A 14,831-nucleotide genomic window follows, 5' to 3' on the forward strand; every position below is an offset into this window, starting at 1 on the left:
CAGCAAAATCCCCGGGGAGCCTCCTGCACCAAGAAATCAGCCAGTGCCACCTCGCACCAGCCCAAAGAGCCGCACGCACTGGATCCAGGGGCCTGCTACTGTGACTTAGCCTTCAAATCACAGCTCAGCATCACCAGGGCTCTGTCATGGCAGGCAACAGCGCAGTCCCTAAAGCAGAGCGGGGAGCGGAAACAGGCCGGGGGAGGGCACACCTGGGTGCACTCTGGGTGCCCGAGATGGCGCCGCCTGGCAGAGGGGACACAGGACGCAGCAGGCTGACAGGGATGAGGGGAGCTGACTGTGTGTGTCTGTCGCCAGGTATAGTTCTGTTAATGGTTTGGGGTCTCAAGCTACTTTTTAGAGGATTATGGGTAAAATGTTCATAAACACCCAGGGGACTTAGGAGCCTAAGACCCAGTGACTCTTCCTGAGTCTTGGGCCCCTCAGGCACATTTGATCCTAAATCTCTCCCGCTCCCCTCTCAGCACATTTGGAAATGGCCACAGTTCTATTAGCAAGGGCCAGATCCTTCCCAATCGGGTCAACTCAAAGATGGGCCAAACGGGAATCGGGGGGGGGGGGTCTCACATCCATGGTGTCTCAAGGAATCCCAGTTAGATTAGCTCAGTTTATACATATAAAGATGCTTTTCTCTAACGGCCGGCCCGTCACACGCAGCCTGGGAGCTGAGAGTCAAGCTGGCCTCTTTCCTCCATGCACATCATCCTCAGGAACTCGGACCCAGGTGAGGAAGTTATAAGTGTAACCTGCAACGGAGACAAAATCCTGTACACTCATCAACTGGCTCCTAGTTACTGGGGAGGAGGCATGAGATGGAAAGAACCCAGCTTGACTCTGAGATCCCAGGTGGAGTGGGCAGGGCTGGCTGTTAGGAGAAAACAAAAACCATTTGCTTGTGAAACTGAGTGGATCTGATACAGAAATCAGTGACAGACAATAACTCCAGGGCTCATCTTACAGAATTGATTTCCAGAGTAGACACAGGTTCAACCCATCATGGCCACTGAGTATGAAGTCATACCCCAATCCTCCCGCGGGGCAGGTCTCAGCTTACTTGGCCTGAATTCGCGGAGCAGATGCTCCCTGGTTCTAGGTTCACCTCTGGATCCCACATAGCCACGGAGCCAAAACGCATATGGTTGTGGTGACAGGTCACAGGATCCAGAGGGAACTGGGAACTCACTGATCAATGCCAGAGACCATCTCTGGGATTCACAGCTGGGAACGGCGGACCAGTTCTGCTCGGCTCCCAGGGCTGTGAACTCAGAGACACAGCTGCTGGGGAACCCATATAAGGCTCCGATTAGCTCATTATGAAAATCCTGCTACTCACATGTCCAGTCGCTGATGTTCCCTGCAGACATCCTGTAGGGCCCAGCCGTTGAAGCCAGCTCCAGCAGGTACTGGCTTCCTGGGGCCAGGTTCACGAAGGTGAAATTATGGGTGTCTTTCCCAACGGAGGCCCTCACTGCCACGGCGCCCGATCCCGCGTGGTACAGGGTCAGCGTGTAGCCATCCCGGCCCCCTGCCGCAGCTCCCCAGGACGCACTCAGCCTGTCGGGGTGCCCCTGATTCACCAGGGAGATATTAGGGGGTACCAGAGGATCTGGGGAAACACCAGATCTTATATCACAAACGGGGCAGAGCGGATGGGATCCTCAGCATGACAGGCATTGCACTGAGGGGTCTGTGCGTCCTGAGGTTAAGGGGGGGCCTTGCTGCCACACACCTCTCCCCCCACTCCCCTATCTGGGCCCCATGCACTGCTGCGACTTTGCCATCTGCCCCTGTTGTGACAGCCTGTGACCCACAAACTTCTGAACGCCAGCTGGCAAGAGGGTTACAGGAATCTCCTGATTCTGGTCTGTATTTCTGGTTCTCCAAAGACTGTCAGGTGACGTTTGAAATGAAAGCCGGTGTCACTCTGCTCACCAACATGGCTGTGAAAGGTCAGCACAGATGCTACTTGAGGAGTTATGTATACACTGGAAATCGGCTCTGAAACGCTGGATCAAGGGATTAGTCACCAGCAAAGAAGGAAACCCGGCTGAGAAGTGTTTCTCTCTCTCTGTTGCAATGTGAATCAAGCCCCCTAAGCTAACACAGCCGACGCCCATTTACATACAAAGTCAAATGTTAAACAAAGAGCTGTGAAATCACCGGGAAAGGAGTTCAGGGGAAAACAAGCCACGGGGGGGGGGGGAGTTCTCCTGTCTGGGAGCAAAGACAATGAACGGGGCGGGGCGGGGGCAAAGATAACACCCGGGGAACCTTCACTGAAGAACAGAAAGGACACTGCTTTTCACTCCCCAAAGGCAGGTCTCAGGCGGTCCTGGCTGGAAAGGCAGGAGAGAGCTTTGGGTGAGATAAAATGTCGTTAGAGTGGAGGTTACCTTGGTAGTTAAGTTTAGTCTCGAGAAAGCGTGTTCCGATTTTGTTTGCTACGTAACCACTCATTTCCCATATCCTCACTCACTAGCCCTTGAACCTTGAGTCCCTGATCATCCGCTTAGGCTATGTACACACTACAGCTTAGCATGTGTGTGAGCAGGCAGGTGTCCATGGGTGTGCGTCTGCGTAAGTGGGCGTGTGTGATCGGCACGTCAGCGTGGGCACGTTCTGTCCATGTGTGAGTGAGGGTGCATCTTTCTGTGTCCTTGGGCACGTGGGTGTGTATACAGGGTGCGTGTCTGTGTGAGTGTGTATGGGTGTGCACACACTTCTCCCCATGGGAATGGAGACGTGTGCAGGGGAGGGTAGCCCACCTCCCCTTAGCCCAGGGGTGGGCCAACTTTTTGGCCCGAGGGCCACATCTGGGTATGGAAATTGTATGGCAGGCCATGAAATGAGGAATTCAGGGTGCAGAAGGGGGCTCCAGGCTGGGGCAGGGGCTTGGAGCGCAGGGAGTGGGGTGAGGGCCCCGGCTGGAGGTGCAGGCTCTGGGGTGGGGCTGAGAATGAGGGGTTTGGGGTGCAGGAGGGTGCTCCAGGCTCAGATCAACGGGATTGGTGGGCAGGAGGGGGATCAGGGCTGGGGCAGGGGGTTGCAGTGAGGGAGAGGTTCAGGGGTGCAGGCTTTGGGCGGCACTTACCTCAAGCAGCTCCCAGAAGCACGGGCATGTCCCCACTCAGGCTCCTATGCGGAGGCGCGGCCAGGTGGCTCTGCTGCGTGCTCCTCTGTCCACAGGCACCACCTTTGTAGCTTCCCTTGGCCGCAGTTCCCGGCCAATGGGAGTTGTGGGGGTGGCGCTTGGGGTGGGGGCAGCATGCGGAGTCCCCTGGCTGCCCCTAAACATAGGAGCCAGAGTGGGGATATGCAGCAGGAGCTCGAGGGCCGGATTAAATCAGCTCACAGGTCGGATGTGGCCCATGGGCCATAGTTTGCCCACTCCTGCCTTAGCCACTGATGTCACCGCCTGGCATCTGAGTACCTGCCAGCACTAGGCAGCTTCCCAAATGCTGCTCTACGCTTGCAAGGGCCTCCTGCTCCATTCGCAAGCAGCGCCCCCTTTATGCGTCCCCCCCTTTACAACCCCAGCACTCACAGGTCCAGTCGCTGACGTTGGCTGCGGCCACCCTGTAGGGCCCGGCGATGGAGACCACCTCCAGCGAGTGCCTGTATCCTGGGGCCAGCTCTGCGAAGGTGAATTTGTGGGCATTCTCCCCAGCGACGGCCCTGGCTGCCACCGCGCCTGATCCCGCGTGGTACAGGGTCAGCACGTAGCCCTCGCGGCCCCCGGCGGCTGCTCCCCAGGATGCGCTCAGCCTGTCGGGGTGCCCCTGGTTTGCCACACGCACGGCCAGAGGGGCCAGAGGGCCTGGGGGTGAAACCAAACACTTCAGGGTACAGAGCCTGCAGCTGTGGGCCACCCGGCCCAATCTCATAACTCGGCCTGCCAGAGCCGGGCACGTCCGAGCTAGGCTGGGGCCCCTGATCTGTCCCACCGGGCTCTGTTGGGGCTGGCGGGAAGACGCCGATGGCCACGGCTCTGTCACAGAACCGCCTCGCCACCACTGGGGCTTCTGAGCCAGCCTCGGCTGGGACTCCCGCACCTCCCCCTGCCCTGCCCCAGCCTTCCTCTTGGATGCCTCGGGCCCATGAGATCTGGCCACGTTCCCAGCAGAGACTGCTCGAGCTGGACGTAGTGGGATGTGAGTGAAGGGTGTTGCGGGTGGTGGGGGGGGAATCCAGCGGGCTGATCTCAGAACAGTCCCTGCTTTGGGGTGGGATGATCTGCAAGGCCCTAAAGGGCTGGCCCATCCCCCACACAACTCCAGTCCCGATCCAAGGTATCGGGAACTCACCGCCCAGAGCATGGGGTGCAGGCAGGGAAGGCAGGCTGCCCCCGACACCCCTCTGGCATGTTGGGCACGATCCCGGTGTCCAGGCACAGTGCAGGAGGGGAGCAGGGACAGAGCTGTAGGGCTGGTAAAGCAGTCCCCGTGCCCTGCCCTGCCAGGATCCAGGGGGAAGGCCTTAGGAAAACACTGGCAATATACGTACTGCTCCCAATGGCTGACTTCCTCGTGGAGGTGCCCTCCCAGTACCAGGCAGGATTGGGTGGCATCCCCCAGGTCCCAACTGCACACGGGCAGATGGAGTGGAAGTGGCACCCAGGACAGGCCCTAAACACCATTCGGGACACGACTCCGGGCGGAGATGGGTCTCCCCAAGCCAAGCCTGTGCCAGGAGAGCCAAGGGGTCCCTGGCTGCAAGGTGGGGCACTCACGTGTCCAGTGGGTGAGGTTGCAGGTGCTGGAGTGGTAAGGCCCTGCTGTGGTGCTCACTCCCACGCTGTAGCGGGTGCCCGGGGTCAGGCTCTGGAAAGTGTGATTCCTAGTGCCCCAGGGGAGCAAGACGTGGTCGACGTGCCTGCCGGAGGAGGCATCGTATAGATCCACGGTGTAGCCCTCTCCTCCCCCCTCCGCCCCCGTCCAGGAGACCTGAAGGGCGGAGGCAGAGGGGCTGGCCAGGGTGAGGTTGGCAGGAGCCAGGGGGGCTGGAAAAGAAGGGGAGACACAGTCAGCCTCCGCTGGCAGAAGCAACCACAGCTTCTGCCCCACGCCCCCTTGCCAGGGGCACAGCCCACCCCAGCAGGCAGCCTCCTCTCATCCAGCAGGTGGGGGCGCTGCCAAGCACTGGTCTCCAGCTTGCATCCCCCGAGAGCAGCACGCAACACAGACACCAGGGACCAAGCTGGTCCCACGGCAGCTCCAAGGGGGCTGCCTGCCCGTGCAGCACAGAGGGCAGCACACCTGGGACCTGCAGCCGGGTAAGGGAGGAGGTGTGGGGGTCAGGAACTGGTTCCCAGGGATAGCAGGGTCAGAGTGGGGCCTGGCACCCAGGGGCCAAAGGCAGGGATGCTGCAGTGGCGCTGGGCAGAGGGGAGCGTGGGGATGAGCTGGGGGCTGTTTCCCAGGGGCAGAGGGGTCTCTAGAGGTGTAGGATCAGAACTGGGGAGACGGACCCAGGCTCTGAGTAGGGCAGAGGGGGGCGTAGGGTCAGAGCTGGGGGGTTGATCCTGAGCCCGTCACACTCACACGTCCATTGGGTGACGTTGACAGAGGAGGATTCATAGGAACCTTTCACAGCAGTGACTTGCGCAGCGAATCTGCGGCCCGCTGCCAAGCGAGCCCAGGTGACGTTCCGGGCGTTGGGTCCCAGGGTCTGAGCTGTCTCCCTGCCCCAGGGCACCAGGCTGTACAGAATAACCCGGTAATGGTCCCTGCCCCCAGGGGGCTCGTCCCAGGCAGCGCGCAGCACCGAGGAGCTGCCTGAGTTGGTGAGGCTCACGTTGGCAGGAGGAGCTGGGACTGCAGGGAAAAGGCCGAGAGGCAGGAGTCAGGGCAAGAGGGAGCCACAAGTGAAGGGAAAATCCCATCACTGACGTGCAGCCACCTCTGAGGAGGAGCCTGACACCCCTGTGTGACGAAGCGGGACTGTTCTTAATGTTTCCTCTGAACATTGTGGGGGTGCCTCAGTTTCCCCTAGGCAGTTCTTAAGTATCTAGGTGATGGGATACAATCCTTGCAGAGCCCTAGAGGGCAGGTGTGTGCAGGGGTCTGGACACAGAGAATGGCCGACACCCTGTTTCCTGGCAACTGATGGCCTGGGCCCTTCCCCCGCCACCCCCGCAAGGTGAGAGCTAAAGGGTTGGAGAACAAAGGAATCAGGTGGCCTCCTCGCCCGGGAAAGGGGAAAGCCCAGAGGAGGAGGGGCTGGAGGGAGTTTCAGTTTGGGGCTGGCTGGGGACATGGAGTGAAGGGCAGATGTGGTTGTCTGGCTCACTGCCCCCCAAAATGGACCCGGCTGAGGGGTCCTGTTCTCTGCACCTACAAGCTCTGTGTTAGACCATGTTCCTGTCGTCTAATAAACCTTCTGTTTTACTGGCTGGCTGAGAGTCACGTCTGACTGCAAAGTTGGGGGGCAGGACCCTCTGGTTTCCCCAGGACCCCGCCTGGGCGGACGCGCTGTGGGAAGCGGATGGAGGGGCAGAGGATGCTGAATGCTCCGAGGTCAGCCCCAGGAAGGTGGAAGCTGTGTGAGCTTTGTGTCCTGCAGACAGGCTGCTCACAGAGAGGAGGCTCCCCCAGAGTCCTGCTTGGCTTCATAGGGAGCAGACCCAGAGCATCGCCCAGGGACTCCGGGACACCCTGCAACAGCCAAGAGCAACAGCTCGGGACGTGAGGAAGAGCCCTGTTCAGTTGAAGGGGCGGGGGATGGAGGCAGACAGCAATTGTTCCTACAGAAATCTGAACCGGCAATCATCTTTTTATATATGGTGCCAAAGCATGGCACCTCTGGCAGGACAACACCTCCAGCCCTGCACCGGGGCACCCCCCTCTCTCATGCCATCACCTCTCCAGTGCTCCCGGCTCTTCTGCCCTCTGAGCCAGACTGAGACCTGGGAGCCCACAGCCCGGCGGGCCAGCAGCAGAGCCGGCAGGGCTCTCACCTGTGCAGCCAGTGACATTCTGGGGGTCGGAGCTGTAGGGTCCAGCGAGAGCGGCGATTCCAACGTGGTAGCAAGATCCCGGGGCCAGCCCCGCCAGGGAGATGCTGGTGTTGCCCTTCCCCACATTCAGGCATCTCCTGGCTGCCAGGGAGCCCTCCTCATCCACGCTGACCAGGTAGCCGTCTCTCTGTCCAGCGGGGGCCTCCCAGCGCACCGCCAGAGCAGAGGTGCTGCCCCCGTTGGTCACGGCTGGGGACAGCGGCGTCAGAGGGGCTAGCAGGGAGAAAGAGCGTCATGGGGGCCCGCAGGGGCAAACACGGCATGTGCCCTGTGTCCTTAGAGCAAGAGTAGGAGAGCCAATGCCCCAGGCACTTCACAGCCAGACTAAGGCACAGTGGATGCTCGAGATCTCGCCTCCTCACCCCGTTCCATGTGGCTGTGCGGTGACAGTGACGGCCCAGGGTAATAGCACGTGTCTGACTGGGGTAAGGGCCAGAGGACCCCATTCTCTGACACCTTCCTGGGCAGCAAGGGCCTGGGGTTAGGGCAGAAAGACCCCCTTTCTCCCCGTGCTGTGCTCTAACGGCCAGCCCGTCACACTCAGCCTGGGAGCTGAGAGTCAAGCCGGCCTCTTTCCTCCATGCTCAGGAACTTGGACCCAGGTGAGGAAGTTATAGGTGTAACCTGCAACAGAGACATAATCCTGTACACTCATCAACTGGCTCCTGGTTACTGGCGGGGAGGCATAAGATGGAAAGAACCCAGCTTGACTCTGAGATCCCAGGCGGAGTGGGCAGGGCTGGCTGTTAGGAGAAAACAAAAACCATTTGCTTGTGAAACTGAGTGGGTCTGATACAGAAATCTGTGAAAGACAATAACCCAAGTGCCGTTCCCCTGCAGCCAGGTACCTGCTAGCACCATCTCCCGGAGACTGGCATGTTCTAGTGTTCTATATGCCCCCAGGGGAGCGCTAAGTATCGGAGGGGTCGGGTCTGCTGAGCCCAGCCTCAAAGGTAAAGGGGACTCGGGGGGCACTTCCATGACCCAAACCAGCCCACAAGCAGGGGTTCAGTTTGGATCAGAGGCCTGGCTGAGATCCCCGGGATTCTGCCCAGGGTTGATATGGATGAGCGGGGGCAGCCTGAGTCAGTCAGTCTGTGTACCCCAAAGCAGTGCCCTGTGGAAGCCCCAGCGTGACGGCCGCCCTCTGGGCTGACACAGAGGGGACTGAACCAGGGACCTCCAGAGCTAAGAGCAGGAGTTGCTACACCCATACCGCCGGGCCCACACTATACCTGTGTAGCCAATAGCTGTCTGTGAGGAGGTGCGGTGGGGTCCGGCCTGCGAGACGATCTCCACCCAGTACCGCGCCCCGGGCACCAGGCCGTCCAAGTCGACGTGAGCAGCTCCACGCCGTACGGACACGTTCCTGATGATGGACAGAGACTCATCCGCGTAGAGCTGCACCCAGTGATCTCCCTCCACGCCTGACTCCATCCAGCCCACGTGCAGCTCCCAGGGGCTCAGCCCACGTGTCACACTCACGTTGGCCAGCGACACAGGGTCTGGGGAGGGGAAACAAAGGCAGGAAGATGCGTTAGATGGGGGAAGAGAAGAAAAATGGCCACAGCTCATGGGGGTGCTGGGAGCCTGAATTCATCCGTATGGCAGGTGCCCAGATACTGTGGTGATGGGCACCACAGAACCTTTTGATGAGTCCTAGTCTGTGAACCTAGGATCTTCCTCTCTGCAGCACAAGCCACCTGGGTAAAAGGAGATGCTCCATTCATGGGCAGCAGCAAAAGCAGGCTTTTATCTAGCAGGCCAGCCTGCAGCGGGGGACACAGAATGCACTTTGCCAGTGCGTTACCCAAGCTGTTTGGGGCACAGCTACACAGTGACACATGTGCTCTGAGGTGCCTTGTGTGCTTCCAGGGCTACACATGGGGCTGGCATTGCCACTGAGGGCAGACAACTCTCAGCCCAGCACCCCCGCAATGAGAGCGATGGGCAGACACAGCTGGCCCCGGAAGCTGCCTCCCCTCCTCTTACAGTTTCTCCGCTCCCTTCACGCCTGTTACAGCGTGAGCTCCCATGTCCAAGCTAGGGGACCCCAGTTCCACCTGTGGATGCTGGAACTGGCAGGCAGCGCCCTCAAAGCCATCCCAGACACTGAGGCTAATGCCAGGCCCCTAAACCCATATTAGGCACCCAACGATTTCCAGCAGCACTGAGCACTCATGGCTCTTGCTGAACTCCTCTTCAGCTGTCCGCTTTGGCCTAGCAGCCTCTGCATCACAGACTCACAGACTTTAAAGCCAGAAGGGGCCATCATGATCATCTAGTCTCACCTCCTGCATGTTTCAGGCCACAGAACCTCCCCCACCCGCTCCTGCTATGGACCCCTAGCCTCTGGCTGAGTTACTGACATCCTCAAATCATGGTTTAAAGACTTTAAGTTACAGACAATCCACCACTGACGCTAGCTTAAACCTGCAAGTGACTCATGCCCCATGCTGCAGAGGAAGTTGAAAAACACCCAGGGTCTCTGCCAATCTGAGCTGGGGGAAATTCCTTCCCGACCCCAAATATGGTGATCAGTTAGACCCTGAGCATGTGGGCAAGACCCAGAAGCCAGACACCTGGGAAAGAATCCTCTTTAGTAACTCAGAGCCCTCCCCATCTAGTGCCCCATCACCAGCCATTGGAGATATCTGCTGCTAGCGGTCGTATCATTGCAAATGCTGGAAGCAGAGACAAAGGGGATACCTACACCACAGCCAGGAGGAAAAACCACAGCATGGGCAGACGTACCCAGCTAGCTCGGATACTGATAGCAGTGCGGCCATGGCAGTGCAGGCTACCTGCCCCAGTACATACCCAGTGCAATAGAATGCTAAAGCATATTGCACTGCTCAGCCACTACGTGTAAAATGTAGTGTAAAACACCTTATTTAAAGCTTACCTCAGCAGACAGAGCATTAAAACATCTTATGATGAACCTATCTGGTGTAGAAGCAAACTCCCTAGCCAGTCCATATCTGGTACAGAAGCATGACATGGTGTCAAAAGTAAACTAAGAGCAAAAAAAAGAAGGAAAACAGCAACAAAGGTTGCAGGATATTATCAGCATGCCACTCTTCAATGCTCCAGAGAACTGCAGCTTTCACAAACCTTCCCAAAGGACAGTCTGGAAGCAGTATTTTGCAAGATTTCAAATTGCAAACAAGCTGCACAAAGGAACTGAAGATATACAGGTATCTGCTTTAATTTCTTCACGGGGAAGCAGGTAAAGCATATCTTTAAATCCTTTGACTTTACTAAAGACAGTCACAAAGATGACTATGAAAAGGTTCTGGCTATGTTTGATGCATACTTTATACCTCAGAGAAATGTGGTTTATGGAAGAGCATGTTTTCACCAGAGAATTCAAGAAATGGGAAAATGTTGACTATTTTATAAGAGCTCTGCATATATTGACTGAAAACTGATTTGGGGAATGCAAAACATGAAAATATTTTGTATAGCGAAACTGACAACTTGAAAGTCCTGAAACCAGCTTAGAAACTGTAAACAGACACTTGGGTGTTAAAAGTCATTATCATAAAATCCCTGAGGCAAGAAGAGAGAACTTCCAGGCTAAGAAGGACAAATTCCAGCCTACATGCACAAGGTGTGGGAAAAAAAATCATATCCCAAGAGATGATGTATGTCCAGCCAGAGGCATGCGGTGTAATAAATGCATGAAATATGGACATTTTGCAGCTGTTTGCTGCAACAAAGCAGTCAGGGAGTTGACTCATATTGCAGACAATCAAAAGCCATTGTTTCTGTAATCAATCACTTGTGATGACATAGAACCTGCCTGGAGAGTGAAACTGAATATTCTCGGCAAGACTCTTGACTTTAAAACTGACTCAGCTACTGATGTGATACTCATATCTCAGAAGGTACTTACAACCACCTTCAACCCCTCCCAGAGCTAAAGTCACCTGACACAGCTCTTACTAACCCTGGATGTATTCTTTGAACTGCATGGGCTAGTTCACCACAGAAACAACTTACAAAGACAAAAGCTGGGCATTCAGATTGTATGTGACCAAAAGACCACAGACCAACAGCCTTCTCAGCTGCAGCATGGCACCACGATGGGCCTAATGAGAAAGGTGGAAGAACTCAATAGAATATTTGGTGATACTGGACTTTTGAGAGGAAATCCAGTACAAATAACCTAACAAGACAATACTGAACCATATAGTGTACATACACCTCACAGCATTCCTATCCCATTACTTTATAGTGTGGAAACTGAGTTAAAGAGAATGGAGCGGATTGGCATAATTAAGAAAATCTCTGAGCCAGCAGCATAGTATCCCTTAATGGTACCGGTTATAAAGAAAAATGGAAAAATATTAATCTGTGTGGTTCTTAAAAGACTTAATGAAGCAGTTGTGAGAGAAACAATCTTTCCGCCCAACACTGGATGACTTCCTCCCCAAAGTGAAAGGAGCAACAGTATTCTCCAAGCTGGATGCCTCAAGCAGATTCTGGCAAATTCCTTTAGCCAAAGAAAGTGCTAAAATGACTACATTCATCATACCATTTGGATGGTTTTGCTTTCAAAGGTTACCTTTTGGGATTGCCAGTGCCCCATAAAATTTTCCAAAGAAAGATGGCAGAACCGTTAACGAATACAAATAGAGTTGTAATTTTCATGGACGATATTCTGATTATATGGATCTTCGATGGAAGAACAACAAAACCCTCAACAAAGTCCTAAGCCTAATCAGTCAGTCTGGACCGAAGCTAAACAAGGAAAAAGGCATTTTCCGCCTTCCCCAAATTGTGACATTGTGAATACTGTAAATGGTAGGAATGCAGAACTTAAAGGGGGAGATGTAATGGAATGCTAAACTGTGTTATACTGTTCGGTGTATGCCGTTATACTGTGTGTAAAATATCTTATTTAAAGCTAAACTCAGCCATAGCGGGCAGAGCATTAAAGGATCTTATGCTGAACACATCTGGTGTCTATAAGCAGGCTCATAGCCAGTCCACATGTGGTCCAGGAACATGACACCTGCCCATGCTGCCGCAGCTTCACTGCTATTGTTATTGGTGCCAACTAGATCAAAGCTACGTCTATACATGCTGCAGCCACACCTCTGATTGCACTGTGGACAGACCCAGAGTCTTCAGGAGACCGCAGCCCCTACTCACATGTCCACGCCATGGCAGATGGTGCCGAGGCTCTGTAGGGTCCCGCCAGGGCCGTCACCTCCACGAAGTACTGGATCCCGGGGAGAAGCCCCAGGAAAGTGAAGTTCTGAGTGTCTGGCCCCACTGAGACATTCTGTTGCATCAAAAGTTCCTTGCTGTAGAGGTGGAGGAGGAACCGGTCTCTGTCCCCAGAAGCCCTGTGCCAGGCGGCAGAGAGACCCAGGGCGTGTCTTTTACTGGTCAGGGTCACATCAGATGGGGCCAAAGGGTCTGAAAGAAAGAGGTGGGTAAGAGGATGATAGCTACCATACCATGGATGTGGGGGAATGAGATGCAGAGAGTGGGATGGGGGAGCTGTTGTTCTTGAGGGAGAAAGGCTGGGCTGGGGGTTTAGACATGGGGTCGGGGGGCAGGAGATGTGGGTTCTATTCCCATCTCTGCCATGGTGCGAACCTGTCAGCCAGCCTTGGTGCGCCTCCATCCGTAAAATGGGTATAACACCTCCCTTGCTCACGGGGGTGCTGGGAGGCTGAACCTGATGGTAGGGAAGTACCCAGATATTCTGGTGATGGGCACCATAGAAAAGCCCCACTAATAAAATAAGTTTGTATGAACCACAGTCCTAAAAGGTCACAGTGCAGGTAGGGGACTGGGATTCCAGCTGCATTTGTCTCAAATAATCTGCCCAGCCAGGCCCCACAAATAGCCAGCCTTCTGCTAAGCACCAATGATATGCCGGCGGGATCGAGCAATCTTGCACCACATATGAGCAACATCACTGCACGGAGCGGCGTCCTCACGCCTGAAGCTGGCACCCGCCTCACCGCTTTTAAAATGTTTGCCAGCGAGAGTTGGGAGCTCCTGTAACCCCAAACGGAATGCCTTCCACTGAGCGCGCGGCCTACAGGTGGGAAGCCAGAAACACCTCCACGTGCGTGGAGACAGGGCAAAACTACCGGATCTCACTGCTCGGGTGAAACACCCACATGTGATGGGAGGGATTTCAGGGGCATCAAGCTCGTGTGCAGAGGAATGCTGCACATGTGTCAACACAAAGTACCATGGGACCTACGGAAACTTGGCCTGGGAATAGGGGTGGATCTAAACCAGAACCAGACTCCAGGTCCCACTGGATTCTGCCTGGCACCCTGGGTGTCATTTACACCTGTGCAAAGGGAGTGTCAAACACTGGGCATCCCAAGGGGTTGGCACTCATTTTGCACAAGTGGGCAGGACACACAAGGGAAAGGGAGGAGAGAATCAGGCTCATTTGGGGCTACCTTTCGTCTTGGTTTAACTCCGCCAATTGCACTGGAGTCTCCTCTGCTTACACCAAGGCTGGACTGGGCCCTCAGATTCCTCCTGGCTAGCCACCTTCATTCACATGTCTCTGACCAGCCAGCCAACCAGCCACCTTCTCAGCTCCAGCATTCCCAAAGCACCCATCGCTACACTGTCGTCTCTAGACTCCCGGCTGTCACTCTTCTCCGTTCCTCTGGAGCCTAAACTGCCCACGCTACAGCCAGCTCAGGAGACAGGCAGGTCTGGGAGAGCGGCCTCCACTCACATGTCCAGTCCGTGGCCGTCCGCACAGGCGACCTGTAAGCTCCAGCCACGGCAGCCATCTCCAGGGTGTACTGACGCCCGGGGCTCAGCCCCTGGAAGGTGACGTTAGTGCAGCTCTCCCCCAGGGTCACATTCCTGAGCCACGCCTGCGACTTGGCTTCGAGGAGGACACCGCTGTAAGTTACGCTGCCGGCAGCAGCTCCTTTCCAAGAGGCGTGCAAGGAGGTGCTTTGTCCCTGGTTGCTGAGGCTCAGCTCTTCCACAGGCGAAGGATCTAGGGGAGAAAAGGGACTGGAGTCAAAGCCGGGCAATGGATCGGGAGCAGACTGCTAGAGCCTCCCATGGGCTCTGCCATGGTCCCAGACTTGCCTGGCCTGGAACACCCTCCCCTGTGCCCGTTACTGCCACAGCAGGGTCCACAGCCACAGGGGACCGGGGGAGAATCCTGCCCCATATTCTCAGGGCAAACAAACCTCAGCCGTCAGGCCCCCTGCTGAGGGCCTAGCAGGTCACCTGCCGACCCTCCGCTCAGAGCCAGCAGGCACCGTGATTTACGTGCATTTTGGGGAGTTTCGCTTCCCAATGAAGTGCCAAGTGCGGGTCCCCGCAGAAGGTGGGATAAAGGACTGACAGTCTGATCTAGTGCGGTAAGAAGGAGAGGCCAGCTGGCTGGGCTGACAGCCTGAACTGGTGTGGTGGGGGGTGGACACTGGACTCAGTCGAGACCTGTGGTCCAATCTAAGGCAGGAGGTAGGTGGATAACGGACCAGGTGGACACATGGCCCAATCAGGTGCAGCAGAGGGGAGATAGCTTAGTAAATGGGCCTATGGCTTGATGCAGCATGGCAGGGGCCTGGGCTAGACAGACCTATGCTCTGATCCTGTGGGCTAGTCCAGACGCTGGATTGGGCTGACCCATGGGTTCCAGGTGTCACTAAACCCCAGGGTCCTTCTGATCCTTCTGCTGTTCTAGTCAGTCAGGCCACAAAAGATGCACCAGGGATGTCACAAGCACTGATCTGTGACATCACCAGGACGAGCGGCTGAGAAGCCCACTGGGAACTCGCAT

At 56.0% G+C, this 14,831-nt stretch overlaps 1 protein-coding gene across 1 annotated transcript in view; it reads right to left on the bottom strand.

Moving 5' to 3' along the window:
• Positions 1–14,831, bottom strand: part of LOC140901240 (receptor-type tyrosine-protein phosphatase V-like) — a 53,905-nt gene that overhangs the window by 26,318 nt on the left and 12,756 nt on the right. Inside the window, exons 8-15 of the mRNA XM_073319687.1 lie at positions 13,764–14,036; positions 12,197–12,466; positions 8,272–8,541; positions 6,977–7,249; positions 5,562–5,834; positions 4,751–5,020; positions 3,566–3,838; positions 1,355–1,627 (exon numbers count right to left, since the gene is read on the bottom strand). Coding sequence (XP_073175788.1) covers positions 1,355–1,627; positions 3,566–3,838; positions 4,751–5,020; positions 5,562–5,834; positions 6,977–7,249; positions 8,272–8,541; positions 12,197–12,466; positions 13,764–14,036 — 2,175 coding nt within the window. The remainder of the gene's footprint in view (positions 1–1,354; positions 1,628–3,565; positions 3,839–4,750; positions 5,021–5,561; positions 5,835–6,976; positions 7,250–8,271; positions 8,542–12,196; positions 12,467–13,763; positions 14,037–14,831) is intronic.

This window comes from Lepidochelys kempii, chromosome 21, assembly GCF_965140265.1.
Source record: "Lepidochelys kempii isolate rLepKem1 chromosome 21, rLepKem1.hap2, whole genome shotgun sequence".
NCBI classification, from domain to species: domain Eukaryota; kingdom Metazoa; phylum Chordata; order Testudines; family Cheloniidae; genus Lepidochelys; species Lepidochelys kempii.